The following is a 15,108-nucleotide window of genomic DNA, read 5'->3' on the forward strand; positions in this document are numbered from 1 at the left end:
TTTCTGCCTGTTGTATTAATGTGTGCTCTTGTTTTACACCGTCCTGCCAGGAGGAGGCGCCTGACAGCAGCGCAGTCTCCTTTACTTCCTCTTCTCCTCCATGCTTGCTTCTCTGCTCCTGCTTTCGTCGGTGATCGGGCTCATTTTCCTCTGTGTTTGTACAGAGTGTTCATGTCTTATGCTCGCTGCACTCATCTCTGTGTCTTGTTTTGTTGTTTTACCTTATGTCACTTTCTTCTGCTTTGACTGTGTATTTTTTAAATGGGATAAAGTAACTCACTCATTCATTTTAGTGTTTAATGTTGTAGTTTTTAAAGGGAGCATTTATGTAAGACTGAAAATTAGTTGATTTATTCATTGTCAAGGAGTCCAAGATGTAGGTGACTTTTATTTTTCTTAATTAGAACATCAATTAGGATTCTCAGCTGGTCTTTGGCCATTCAAAATTCATTGATAATCGTGTGCGCGAGTGTGTGTGTGTGTGTGTGTGTGTGTGCGCGCGTGCGTGCGTGCGCGCGCGTGTGTGTGTGTGTGTGTTATATCTGTATAATTTCCTAAGGTCCAAGTCGATGGCTACTGGCACTTGGGGAGCAAAAAAATGAATGAACACACACACATAATATATATGAAGAATTCAGATGCAAAAACCTCTAAGTGCCATCTGTAATTTTACTCTACAATGAGCATTTTTCTTAGCCTCTTACATTTCTGTTCAGTTATTTTATGTTAAGAGTGATGAAAAAACCTGTTTTTTGTCATAAAAGAGAAATTACTGGATCAAGATATAGGAGCCGGAGAAAAATGCTAATACTAAAAGAAAATTTCAGAGGGCAAATTTCAGTTGCATCTGAACCCTTCACATATATATATTCTTCATACATATGTTCATGTGTGTGTAATTAAGTATTTGACTACCCTTTACATATATTGTGATTGTGTGTTTGTGTGTATTATATTCGTATAACACACTCCCACAATATTATAAATATGGTTATATACTATGTGTGTGTGTTTGTTTGTGTGTGTGTCTGTCTGTGCGTATTCATTTGTGGCTTCCCTAAATAATATTGTATGTGTGTGAATGTATATATGTGTGTGTGTGTGTGTGTGTGTGTGTGTGTGTATTAGGTTTTTGGTTACCCTTATACATAATATAGTGATTTTGTGTTATATCAATATAAAACACATACACACAATATTATATATATGGTTATATATTATGTGTGTGTGTGTGTGTGTGTGTGTGTGTGTGTGTGTGTGTGTATATATATATATATATATATATATATATATATATATATATATATATATATATATATATATATATATATATATATATATATATAATTCTGTGTGCGAGTGTATTTTTTTTTGTTTATTGATTAATTCTTAGCTTCCCAAGTGCAAGTAGCCATTGACTTGGTTCTTTATGAAAAAAAACATAATTTACATGTTTGACAGCCCAAGACAGCAGGTTTACATTTTTAATAGAATTCAGTGTTTATCAGGCAAATCTGTAGCACTTTCTCACAATAATTGTGCCTTAATTTAGTCACAAATCGAGCCACCGTTCAACATGCTTATAATCAGGCATTGATATTTTGATCTACATAATTGCAGTTCATATTTATTACACTAAAATGATGTGAATCTATTTTGTTTTAACATGAATGGTTATAAGGGAATTCTTTTAAACTAATTAATCTTAAACTATATAAATGTTGAATATTTTGAATTAATGAAGCAATTTTTTGTTGTTTTTGCTTTTTAGAATTAATTTAATGTTGTTATTTTATTTGCAATTACTGTTCTGTGTGCTTGTCTTTACTCCAAAGTGTTTGTTTTAACTTGTGTGTTGTTTGTTTGCCAAATAATTTTTTAAATTCAATTTAATAATACTGACTCCTATTTGAATAATTGAAATAAAAATCTATATTGTACACTGCTGTTGTTTTGTTGTCCCCATTAATAAAAGGTTGTTTTACAGACCAGTGTTTCCCATCCCAGTTCCTGGACGCACACCAACAGTACATATTTTTAGATGTCTCCCTTATCTGACCCATTAACGTCAGCTTTTGGAGTCCCTTCTAATGTTCTGATAAGTTAATTCAGGTGTGTTTGATTAGGAAAATGTGCACTGTTGGTGTGACTATAGGAACAGGGTTGGGAAACACTAATATAGACGACATGAATACACTTGTTAGAGCAGTTGTTCGTGTGTTTTTTTCATAACACCTTGTTTTGCTTCAGTAGAGGAAGCTGAAGGGCAAGACAGGAGCTCAGACAAACACAGAGCTGTTATTTCTGACCGCTGTCCTGAGTTCGATAAAGTCATGAGTGAATTTGCAGAGTTGCTGCAGGAGTGGCGACAGAGCACACCGGCTTATGCAAAGTATGTTCATTTTCTCTGGATCCAGTCTTTCTTGACTAAATGTGCGCTTGGATATACAATGGCAGTCAAAAAATTTTTCTGTTTTATATCAATGGTATATTATTTGTTATCTATTAATGGTTTATAATTTCCATTGCTGATCCTACATACAGTTGAAGTCAGAATTATCAGTCCCCCTGTATATTTCCCCCCCGATTTCTGTTTAACGGAGATAAAAAAAAAAATTAAACACATTTCTAAACATAATAGTTTTAATAGCTAATTTCTGATAACTGATTTCTTTTATCTTTGTCATGATGACAGTACATTTCCCAGTGATGGGTTGCAGCTGGAAGGGCATCCGCTGTGTAAAACCTATGCTGGATAAGTTGGTGGTTCATTCCGCTGTGGCAACCCCTAATCTAATAAAGGGACTAAGCCGAAAAGAAAATGAATGAATAAAGGAATAAATGATGACAGTACAAAACAACCGTTTGTTTTGTAGACAATGGGAAAAAAAATATTGTGTAAGGGGGCTAATATTTTTGACCTTTAAAAAAATTAAAACTGCTTTTATTCTAGCCAAAATAAAACATAAGACTTTCTTTAGAAGAAAAAATATAATAGGAAATACTGTGAAAAATTCCTTTCTCTGTTAAACATCATTTGCAAAATATTTAAAAAAGAAACAAAAATTCAGGTGACTAATCATTTTGTCTATGTGTGTGTGCGTGCATATGTAAAAGTATCACAATTAAAAGAAACATCTATATTTTTATGATAATTTTTTCACTTGATGAACAGAATAAATGTATCAATTAGCAAATTATTTCATCTCTTGAATCAATTTAATGCAGATATGTTCATTGAAAAGTATTTTCTTTTCTTTGTTACAATCTGTTACAAATGTAAAACAAAAGTGGTATACACGCAGCTCCTTACAGATTTTACACTGTCAATCACATGGCCAGCACAGACAATATATTGCTTCAAAGTAATAAAACTTGAATTGAAAAGTTGCATTTTTAACATCTAAAGTCTAATTCACAGAGGGCTAATAATTTTGACTTCAGCTGTGTCTATGTGTGCGTGCGTGCATGTGTAAGGAGTATCACAATTAAAAGCAACCAAGAAACATCTATATTTTCATGATCATTTTTTCACTTGATGAACAGAATAAATTTATCAATTAGCAAATTCTTTCATCTCTTGAATCACTTTTTAATGAACATATCTGCATTAAACTGTTTTTTTTTCTTTGTTACAATCTGTAACAAATGTAAAACAAAAGAAGAGGTATACTCGCAGCTCATTATAGATTTTACTCTGTAAATCACATGACTATCACAGACAATGTATTGCTTCAAAGTACTAAAACTTGAATTGAAAAGTTGCATTTTTAACATCTAAGGTCTAATTCACAGAGGGCTAATAATTTTGACTTCAACTGTATCTCTTTGTGTGTGTATAAAATGTCACAATAAAAAAAAAACTGTATTTTAGTCATAATTTTTAACTATGAATGGAGTTTATTAATCAAAATAGCAAATTCTTTTGAATGGAGATCTTTTGTCTCCTAAATCAGTTTTATGCAGATATGTTCATTAAAATGTATTTTCTTTTCTTTAAGTCGTTACACTACGATTGTGTAACAAATGTAGAACAAAAGAAGAGGTATACTCGCAGCTCATCACAGCTTTTTACACTGTAAATCAGATGGCCAACAAAGACAATATATTGCTTCAAAGTACTAAACCTTAATTTGAAAAGTTTTTTTACATCTAAAAAACATTTAAATTAAAAAGATTTTTTAACATCTAAAGTGTCTTAATCCAATCTAGAAGCACAAACAAACAGAAAATCAGCAATGATCTATAAAGGAAGTTTATTTTCTGGTAAAATTGCGATCAAAGAAAAATGTATAACAGTTTCCACAAAAATATAAACGTTTTCTACAGTATGTATTTTACAACGCTCTAAAATTATTGCTGCCATTTACATTTTTTAGTAGAATTAAATTAACTTTTCTAGTCATCTTAACTTGCATCAATCACACTGACTAAAAATATTGTTAAACTTTGTGTAACTTAATTTAGTTGAAACCTGATTAACTTCTTAAAATAAGTTAAAGCAACAAAATATTTGTCTTGACTTTTTGTCATTGATTTTTTTAGAGTGAATACAGTCAATCAAACTGACTAAAATATGAAGTTAAACCCGATTAACTTCTTAAAATAAGTTAAAGCAACATAAAAATGTTTGCTGTCTTGACTTTTGTCACTGATTTTTTACAGTGAATACAGTTAATCAAATGACTAAAAACCTTGTAAATTGCAAACCGTTTAGTTTAAACCCGATTAACTTTATTAAAATAAGTTAAAGCAACATAAAATATTTGCTGTCTTAACTTTGTCATTAATTTTTTTTACAGTGAATAATTCCTGAAGGATCATGTTACCCTGAAGAATTAAAAATGTAAATTACAGAAAAACTAAAACAAACTACAGTTATTTCAAGAGTTTACACTTATATATTGCTTGACAGCTGTTAGCAGGTTTGGCATGCTGTCCCGGGAGAGAACCCTGAGCTCGGAGATAGTTGAGCCCAGGGCTCCCGCCAGGTCCATAGAGCATGAGTGGGGAGTACGAGATCAGGTGGTTCTCGAGAGCTCCCTTTTTGTAAATGAGGAAAGAAGGAGAAAGGGGTGGATGGGGGGTTTCTTCGGAAAACGAAGATAAGGGAGTAAATCTAGCTAGGCTACTTATAGTGAGTTAGGATAGATCTGATTGGCTAACTAATGAATTTAGATGAGTGGCTAGCTGCAGTCAATCATATCACGTGCTCCTCTCAAAATTAGATTGAAAAACTTCACTTTGCAATAGTACTGCTATATTACTTCATTTTAAATCCAAACATGCAGTCCTACTGAGCGTAAAACAAAATCAATACACTTTTCAACATCTGCTTTTTTTTAAAGTTCACTTTCTTAATCGTTTTTGTGGGTATTTTAGTACAATAGTAGCCACAAATCCTTAATACTTAACTTTTATCTTCTCTGTATATTTCTCAACAGCTCTTCCCCGTCCTCAAATCAACCACCAGAAAGTCCTCTAGGTTTATATACTTGTCTTCACACCCCTGAGGCTGAGCTTAAGGCTCTTCCAGGCTGTCAACTACTAAGGAAGAGCTCTGAGAGAGAAGGTCTGGCCACCTTCACTGTGGTTCCCCAGAGACGTCAGCTGAGCTTTGAGCTGCCATTCACCTCACAGACAAACCAATCTCCCGAACACCCAGAAATCCACAGCACAGTGCGTGTGGAAACCCAGATCTTCACAAGAACTTATGAAAGTGAGCACTTAATAGAAGCAGGAGAGAACAGTCAAGTTGGGATGTGTGTCAAAAATGGAAATTTAAATGAGCATCAATACATTTATCCAGAGCTAAAGAGTTGGGAAAGATCAAAAGAGGCCAAAAAGAGGCTCAAAAGAGGCCAAAACCTTGAACGTTTGGATAGTAGGAGGAGTAATCTAGATCTAGAAGAGCGATTGGATGGACGTTCGCTCGCTGATTGGTCAGCAATTGATTTTCATACAAGCCATGTGGAGCAAGAGGAGATTGAGGAACCTGATTTGGTGGAGTCTGAAGAGGAGAAGGATTGGGTTGAGGAATTTAAAGAGCGGAGAATGAGGTTTCTAGGTAGTCACGATGATGGTATTAAGAAATTGGATGTTTGGGGAAGAATCCAAAAAGAGTTTACAAGCACACAAGTCTTCTGGGATGAAGATAGTCGTGAACATGAGGAGGACAAGCTGGAAATGCAGATCTGTAATGAAAACCTTACAAACTTCCATCTGAGGATGGACTCAAAGACCAAATTGGCAGCTTACTCGTACTATGGCAAACCAGGCGCTCATTCTACTTTGACAAACATTCAGCCCAACTCCTCTTGTGCTAAAAACAACTTTAGCTTTACATCAGAAGCACATCTAAACACCTTGTCATCTAAATCGCATTCAGGTTTTGAGTCTCGCCCTCCCATACAATTGTCGCTGTTCGCCATGGCTGTGTTTAAGAAGGCTAAATGCTTCAAACCAGTGTTTGATCCCAGCCCTGTAAGGAGACGAGAGCTTCCTGCTCTAACACAGTGAGTAAACTAATTAAACACACCTCTGAAATATTCATAATGTATTAAGTTATTAATAATAATGTGAGGACCAACGTTTTGTATGTGCTGCTCATTCAAGAGAGAAATTAGCAAATTATACTACACATTATGGGGACTTTTAATTTTAAATAAGCCAACTCAGTTGCTTCCAGTGAGCTGTCATGCCATTATAAAACGCAGCTTTAAAGATCTGATTAGTTTAAAATCAACGATCTTCACTGCCTGATTGAGATGCAATATAAAGTGGGTTTCTCACCGGACAAGAATCGTTAAATTAAATTTAATTGTTCCCCGGCATGTCTTGGTTTCTGTGAGTTTCTGTGCTCACCTGCTGCTGCTGACAGCGTTTGTATTTAAACAGCCTTTTATTTAACTTTATGCTTGAACAACTAAATCAATGCCAAAGTCTATTTAACCTAATATTTCAATATCAATGCTATAAAACGAATTTGAAAATAGCTGCATAAACCTTTCACTGGAAGTTTATCGGTGGCTGAAAAACACCGGCCAAGCATACCGACCATTCTGCATGCATTGTCACCCAACTTGTTGATCACTGAACAAAAGTATGAGTAAAGAAATGCATAATAAAAGGAGAGTTCAATATCAAATAAATGCTATTTTTCTGAACTTTCTATTCCTAAAAAATTCCTAAAACAATTATATGATGTCTACGGTGTCCAAGAGAGCTCAAAAAGTGAGGAGCCTGACTGTAGATTACTCATTTTTAAAGTTAATTGTGCAGTTTTTTCATTCTTCACAAGTTATTCAAGCAATCTGGTGAAATGGATTTCATGTCACAATATTTGACCACAGAAAAGCAAAGTATTGTAATGTAATTTTTTTTTCTAATATGGCGCAGTCCTACTGAGCGCTAAGCATAAGTACAATACCGTACAAGGTGAACTACCGAGCAAACTGACCACATCAGAAAAGCCATCCATGTGAAGATATAGATGAGGCAAATGCATTCAATTACAAATTATCGACATCTTTAAGGTGTTTTGTGGTATTTATGTGCTGTTCTGCATAGATAGTTAATAATATGTCCCTGTAAAAATCACGCGTTACACCATATCCCCAATTTGCTGTTTCACGTCCGCCATTTTCAGCGTGTGAGTCAAAGTGATGCCACTAAAGGAACACCCTTGCTCAATTTTTAGATGCAAGGACTCAACACAAGATTAACATTCACCACATGATCGCTGTAATCGGAAATATTGTTTATAACTTAGTTTGTTTGTAGGTAGGTTTGCAAACATGTGTACTTTTCATTGCGTCTATCTTAAACTTCAGCCGTTTTTTGTCGCGGTCACAGAAGCTCCCTGTGATCTTAACTAGGTGCAGCTGGAAACTGCAAGCTTTCTGTCAGGGTACAGACAACGGCGCCCGCCCACAATTCGGGACCCTTCATATGTCTGCCGCGCCACAGAGCGCCATCTGAATAGTTTTATTTTAAATAACATGCGAATGTTCGTGTCTGGTGTGCCGGCTCTAAGCTGTGCATCTGGTGCCAAAGTCAAAGTTAATTCAGTGTGCGTGGTTATTAGTCTCGGTGTACAAGCTCGGAACTTTAAACTAGCAGTTGGCTGTAAAACTATACAAAGACACATAATTTTGTACTCTATGCTTTGGCGGAATCAAACAAATTTTCATGTGAAGCAACACACCCGTAAAACAGCGACCTGTGTACACGCCCCCAAAATAACAATTTTTAACACATTATAATAAAAAATCTGAACTGTGTTTTGAACTAAACCTAAACTGGCACACTCAGAAGAACCATAATATTAATATTAAATCCTAAAAAAGGGGTAAACTATGTGCCCTTTAAGACTTCTAAATTCTAGGATATTTACAGTATAGTAAAATAGAAAATGAAATCGCCCTACAATATTTAACATCTGAATAGCAGTATGGTTTATCTTATGTCATCTGAAAGGACACTAACAGGATGAAAAGGATGTAAGGGTCTCTTTCTAATGTATGCAAGATGTGTCGGTCAGGGATTAGTTGTGTGTGTGTGTGTGTGTGTGTAGTTTATAATGTAAATGACGTCTGGCACTCATAATAATCCTTTTGTTTATTTAATGGGAATCTTCCTTCCTCAAAGTATGTTTTGTGCACAGTGAATTCTTCGTTATTGACGCAATCTTGATGGATTCCTAAGTTTTTTTGTACATTTGAACAAATTTCTAATCAGGGGTGACCAACCCTGTTCCTGTAGATCTACCTTCCTGCAGATTTTAGCTCCAAGATCAAACACACCTGCCTGTAATTATCAAGTACTGTTCATCTCTTAATTAATTACTGCAGGTGTGTTTAATAGTGGTTGGAGCGTAAAGCCGCGATCACACTAGAGTTTGATAATGCGAAATTTTGTCTTGCGGCGCATCGAAAAGGGTTGGGAATAAACAAGATTATTAGGCTTTTAAAAGTGAGCGATTGCTCCATGTTTTAATTTTCTGTCCAGAGAGGTCATGTTTTGATCTTTGGTTGGTCTCACGCAGTCAAGTGATGCGATTTCGCAGGTCAGTGTTCACTAAGCTTTGCACCGCAGCAACCTGCGAAACTTGACGCATGAATGGAAGTCTATGGGAAGAAAAGCCCAGTGTGACTGCAGCTTAAATCTGCAGGAAGGTAGATTTCCAGGAACAGGGTTGAGCACCCCTGTTCTAAATGATCATTTGATCTAATATTAGCTCAGTGTGTAGCAATGTACAGTTTTTTTTTTTTTTTGGTTCAATAATATAAGAATTAAATAGGTTAAAACTAGTTCCAACACATTTACTAAATTTAATATTGCTTTACTTTTTTTTTCTTCTTTTTTTTATGCATTTGGCTTTTTATAGACTGTAAGTGATGAGAGATTATGAGCTATTATATTTTTTCTCTGATTTTACATTTTAAGAAATTAAAAACTAACCTGGTCTAATTAACAGGTTTATACATGTAACAGTGGATTGAAAAGTCAACTTTAAACCATTTTGTATAAAATATTCTGCAATGTAATTAGCCAATAGGGTATATGCCGAGCTAGTGTTCTTCCCATACTGATAAACTTCCGGTGACCAGTTATTGTCAACTTTTTTCCATTTTATACGGTTCCTTTTACAGCATCGATGTTGTAATGTTATTAAAATGCATTCATTTAGTTGTTCAAGCGTAAAACAAGACAAAAAAAACGTTTACTTGCACACGCCCGTCAGAATCGACAGGATAGATCAGACGCTCCATTGATAATACTGGGGTAAAATAAATGCTCAAATTATAAAGACATGGCGGGGGAAAACATAATTTACTGCAGTGCTTCTTGTACAATCTGAGACCCACTTTATATCGGATATCACTCAGCTAGTGGAGATCACTGATTTTTAAAGAAAACAGCCCTTAAACACGTCGGTTTTTGCATTGGCATACAGTTGGCTGGAAGCGTTTAACCCAGGTTACTGACAAATTAAAAATCTTATTAGCATGCTTCGGCATATACCCTATTACTCTCCTGAATGAACAACAGATAGAATTAAAATAAAGCATTGCATATAAAAAGTCAGGTCACACTTTATTTTGATGGTCCGTTTGTTAAATTTAGTTACATTGCATCTACATGCCAACTAATTCTCATTAGATTATAAGTAGACTGTTAGTTTGGGCTTAGAGTTAGTGTAAATTGACATGTACTTGCAAAGTTTCTTATAGTCAGTAAATGTCTGTTGAAGGAGCAGAATCAACAGATATTCAGCAGACAGTCTGCTAATACTCAAATGGACCAATAAAATAAAGTGTTACCAATGTAAAAAACATATATCCTTAAAACAAAACTAAACGTAACAAAACTAAAATAGTAACTCAGTGATACAAGTGAAATAATTCTCTTGCAGAAAGATGGAATTTACTATGGTGTTTTTTGTTTTTCTTCAGGTAACTGATATCCATTTTGAACATGGAAGTGTTCATTAAACTTTAAATAAGGAAAAGTATTCTTCACCAGAATGAAGAGGAGGAGGACACACTTATGGTATTCATTATTCCGATATAATTACTCCTTGTTTGTCAACATGATTACTTGATTTAGTGTTTTATCATAATGAATGTTTTGGTTGTATGATGATACCCGTTTGCTGATATTTATCCAAAGAATATTTTCAGAGAGACATTTATTTCTGGCATTTTACAGCATCTCTCTCAAGAATAATATTATACTAAAAGTATATGTTGCCCCAACTAAATACACTCAGGGTACACGCATGCATGTATTCATACAGTATGTATATATTTTGTATGTCAATGAAGCCTTATATTTCTGAATTGCCTTTTATTTTGGAAGAAATTAGTTCAAAGAAACTTGCCATGATACTCTTTTCTGTGTGTCTTGCAGTTTTGAGCGCAAATAAAATTTGTTCGAAAATATTGCGAGCAAAGTACAATTCCTTATTCATATTTAGAGGACAATACAAAAGGACAGTTTACTCATAAGTGAAAATGAACTGACAGCTCCACTTCTTACAAACATTTGATGTTTTGAACTTTCTTAAAAGTAAATACATTTTACTTAAATTTAGATAGCAAAAAAGTTGATGTCCCATAGACTTCCATTGGGGACAAAAAAATGGAAGTCGAAGGGATCGACAACCATTTTGTGTTTTTTTTTTTTAAACAACATTTTCCAAAATATGTTATTATGTGTTCATATAAAAAGAAAGTCAACAAGGTGAGGGTGAGTAAATGATGCTATAGGTGATTTATAAGATGTGCTGAAGTCTGCCTTGTGCGCTTGCGGTTTTTTAGAAACTTCTTTGGTTTGGTGTGTAAATCTTGTCAATGCTATTATTCAAAAAAGGAAGGGGACATACGGTGTTCTCCAAAAATAACTATAAAGAGTTAAATGCCTCTTGTTCTATACGGATACAGAAGCCACATAGAGATTAAAAATAAATTTAATGAAAGGGACTTGTCCACCACAGTACAGGCGGTGTGATTTTGCCTTGTAGGAAGCCATGTTGATCCTGGAACATCATTCCTGTTTAAAAATGTAATCCATACCTCATTAAACCTAACCAATTTTTAATTTTTTTCCCTAAAATCGAATGGAGTTTATAGTTGGGTAACAGTGATGTAGAAGCACATAACCTTAACTATAAGCTTAAACTTAACACACAAACTGTAAACATCACTTAGATCTAAATGGGTGCCAGGTTGATAGATTGTAAGTAATGAGATAATTGCTAGAATTGAAAGTGCTAAACGGTTTCAAGTCTTTAAGAATTTTGCATTATCCCACCTTTAAGTGTATAATGCTTTAATGCAATGTTAGCATTTCTGTGCTAGACAGTGAACTTTACTCAGTTGGTGCATAAATTCCCAGAAGTACATGACCTGAGGATGATAAATCACTATCTCGCACAATTTCAAACCATTTTACTGCAGAAAGTTGTGTGTAAAAGTGATCTGTCAGTCATTATTGATTCCATTGTGTCTGTCACATGAAAAATGACAGAAGACTTGGGTACTTTAAATTCCTCGTAAATGATCTTTAGCTGAATTATGATGGTTTCCTATGTAAGAATATTAAGTTGACGTAGGATTTTTTTGAAACACTAATGTATGCCTCTTAAATGCATGAAATGACCTGAATAAATTTAGTTATTTTTGATGAAGGAGATCAACGAGAGTGGGTAAAAAATGATCCAGCTATTTCATCCATAAGTGTAACTGTCAGGATGTCCACTAGGGGGAAGTGTGCACCAAGAGCCAGAAGTGTTCAAGAGCTGTGCATAGTGTGTCAGCGATGCCAGAGTGGGCGGATTCCGGCTTCGTTATAGACTGCATAGAAAATGCAATGGTTTGGAGTTGAATTTACCTGCCTTTTTCCTGTTATATGAGACACATAAATAAATGTGTTTTTCACAGTGATGCCTGAATATCTGTTTTAAAGATTAATATGGATATAGAAGTTAATATGGAAGTTCTTTGTGGAATCAGAAATTCAGTGGTTTACTTTAACCTGACATCAATTTTGCTGTCTTTTGTTTGTGAGACCTAAGTGATGGGTTCCAACCCTTTTTAACACTGTATATGCATGTTTCAAAAGTGACATGAATATTAGCAGAATATAGAGTTGGCAGTGACCCAGTGAATTACACCTGTCTATAACAGTTTTTTTTTTTTTTACTAAAACTGCAATGCAAAGATAATTATGTTGTGTGCATATAAATGTTAGAATGCTGTATTAAACACATTGTTCAAATTTGATCACTAAACTTAAAGGGATAGTTCACCCAAAAATGAAAATTGTTCCAAACCTGTTGGTTTTCCTTCTTTTGTTTAACACAAAAGAAGATATTTTGAAAAAAAAGCTTTGTTTTGTTTTCTTTTTTCTTGTCTACTTTCGCATCAACGGAATAAAAGAAACTCATACAGGTTTGGACCACTTGAGGTGAGTAAATTTTCATTTTGGGTTGAACAATCTGTTTAAATTAACTTGTTTTTGTAGTTGACACTAAAATGCCATGTCTCTGAGGGCAAATACATCCTTTTTTTGTGTGTGTGTGTGTTTGCAGTTTGCAAGATTTGACCTATATTTTAGTTTCAGCCCATTAAATTTTTTAAGTTTGTAATATTGTATGAATTTTTATTAAATTATTTAAATTAATTTATACAACAGTTCTGTCTGGTTCTCAAATCTGATTGGCTGTCAGCCATGCGATATTCTGCAAAAGCAGCACTCATACAAAATCATTAGAAAACAAGTAAGTGACATTCTATGTTGATGTCTAGATCTGCTAGAGAATCATTCCAATACTAGCTCTAAAGCAAGAGAGTCCAAACTTGGTCCTGGAGGGCCGGTGTCCTGAAAAGTTTAGCCCCAGTTTAGTCTGCCTGGAGCTTTCTAGTATACCTTGAAAGAGCTTGATTAACTGGTTCAGGTGTGTTTAATTGGGTTTGGAACTAAAATATGCAGGACACCGGCTCTCCAGGACCGAGTTTGGGCAGCCCTGCCCTAAAGTAACGTTTGTGAAATAGCAACGATTTCTGCTGTTCTGACATCAGCTGCAGATGTGAATGAATGGTGGAAGAAAGTAGTTCCTCTTACAAAAGGGTTTTTAGACTCTCGTGTTTGATTTTCTTTTTTATATACACAATTATGCCGTCAAACTGTCATATAAACGCAATATCACACTTGTAGCAGTGCGATATGACTGTATATAGTCACTGGTGGGACACTAAGGCACGCCTCCCACCAGATACAGCCATATCACACTGCTACTTGTTCGTTGTGATAGTAGTTATAAGCATATTAGCATTATGAATGTAAAAGTGGTCACTTCAACAACCACAACAAGCTGACATTGGATTTTTTTGGAGGGACAATTTTTTTCTTTTCTTGAAAAGCAACAACCCAATCTGAGAACCCAGTTCTGCTTATGTCTTTGTCAAAGACCCATCAAACTCTTTCTAGATCACTGATCCTGATGTAACTCTCACATACCTTGCAGAACAACTCTCCTTTTTTACACAAAGGTCAAATCACAGAGGCCAGCTTTTTAACCACAACTCTATTTTGTAGGTTTTGTAAAAAAAAAAAAAAAAAAAACCCTAGTAACAGATTTCCTTGTCTGCCAAGAACAAGTTTTATAGGCTTCATAAAACTGCATTTGGTGTTGCTTTATTCTCTGGGCAGTCGAAGACATTAAAAAGGATGAAGTTTATTTATCTTGCCAGCGTTTTGTTTGAAGAGGACTCTCTCAAGGCCGCAGCAGCCTGCAGAGTGGTTGCATCTCCACCTTTTAGACCTTCAGCCATTTCAGATTTTTCCTCGTCTCATTTTCGAGGCGTGTTTTCCTGCCCTCTGAAACACCTCTCCGTGGTGTGTAGGAACGGTTTTCCAACAGGCACGGCTGATTGAATAGGACCCCGCTAAGCACAATGAGGTGCTTTTCATCAAATTGGGCTATTGAAACCCACGTGTGGTCGCGAACACCGCGGGTATATGTTTGCCACCGCTGGCTGAGGTTAGGTGGGCTTTATTGGTCACCTGACCTATGTATGTTTTGTATTTTATAAAGCTAGTTTGATCCACGCTTGTGTATAAAAGTCAGTTGGTGAGCCATGAATGGCAGGTTTTTAGTACAATAATTACCTAATTTGAACTCTTAACTGTATATTAGACTTTTTAAAATTGCTTAGGTGGAATTTTCACAAGCAATCGGTACACTTTAAAAACTCTTGAGTTCTGATTGCATAACAGATAGACAAACATGCACTTAAAAAAAAAATTCAGCATATTTTCAATTGTTTTAATACAATATGCATTAAAAAAGTCTTTTTACTATGCAAAGTAAGTGTTTAATCCAGATAAATGTTCAATTAACTGCCTTTCGTAAAGCTATTATTATCAAACTTTTGCATTGCATATCTTATTATTCAGTTTAATACATATTTGTCTATCATTTATTTTATTCATTCATTCATTTTCCTCCGGTTTAGTCCCTTTATTCAGTAGGGGTCGCCACTGCAGAATGAACCGCCAACTTATTTAGCGTATGTTTTACACAGCGGATGCCCTTCCAGC

The 15,108-nt window shown here is 35.0% G+C and overlaps 2 protein-coding genes across 26 annotated transcripts in view; one reads left to right on the forward strand and one right to left on the reverse strand.

Annotated features, from left to right (window-relative positions):
• gpr155b (G protein-coupled receptor 155b) overlaps positions 1 to 15,108 on the reverse strand; it is a 698,693-nt gene that overhangs the window by 272,428 nt on the left and 411,157 nt on the right. The gene's annotated exons all lie outside the window — the stretch shown is intronic.
• cobll1a (cordon-bleu WH2 repeat protein-like 1a) overlaps positions 1 to 15,108 on the forward strand; it is a 38,441-nt gene that overhangs the window by 20,903 nt on the left and 2,430 nt on the right. For 6 of the 25 annotated variants that reach the window (XM_073953699.1, XM_073953703.1, XM_073953705.1 and 3 more), the window contains exons 10-12: positions 2,251 to 2,392; positions 5,445 to 6,515; positions 10,458 to 10,945. In XM_073953699.1, coding sequence (XP_073809800.1) covers positions 2,251 to 2,392; positions 5,445 to 6,515; positions 10,458 to 10,461 — 1,217 coding nt within the window. In that variant the 3' untranslated portion in view covers positions 10,462 to 10,945. Of the gene's footprint in view, positions 1 to 50; positions 1,262 to 1,520; positions 2,393 to 5,444; positions 6,516 to 10,457; positions 10,946 to 12,267; positions 12,448 to 15,108 lie in introns of those variants that run through there. The other 19 variants (XM_073953701.1, XM_073953707.1, XM_073953709.1 and 16 more) reach the window with 6 other exon arrangements.

Source organism: Danio rerio, chromosome 6, assembly GCF_049306965.1.
Source record: "Danio rerio strain Tuebingen ecotype United States chromosome 6, GRCz12tu, whole genome shotgun sequence".
NCBI classification, from domain to species: domain Eukaryota; kingdom Metazoa; phylum Chordata; class Actinopteri; order Cypriniformes; family Danionidae; genus Danio; species Danio rerio.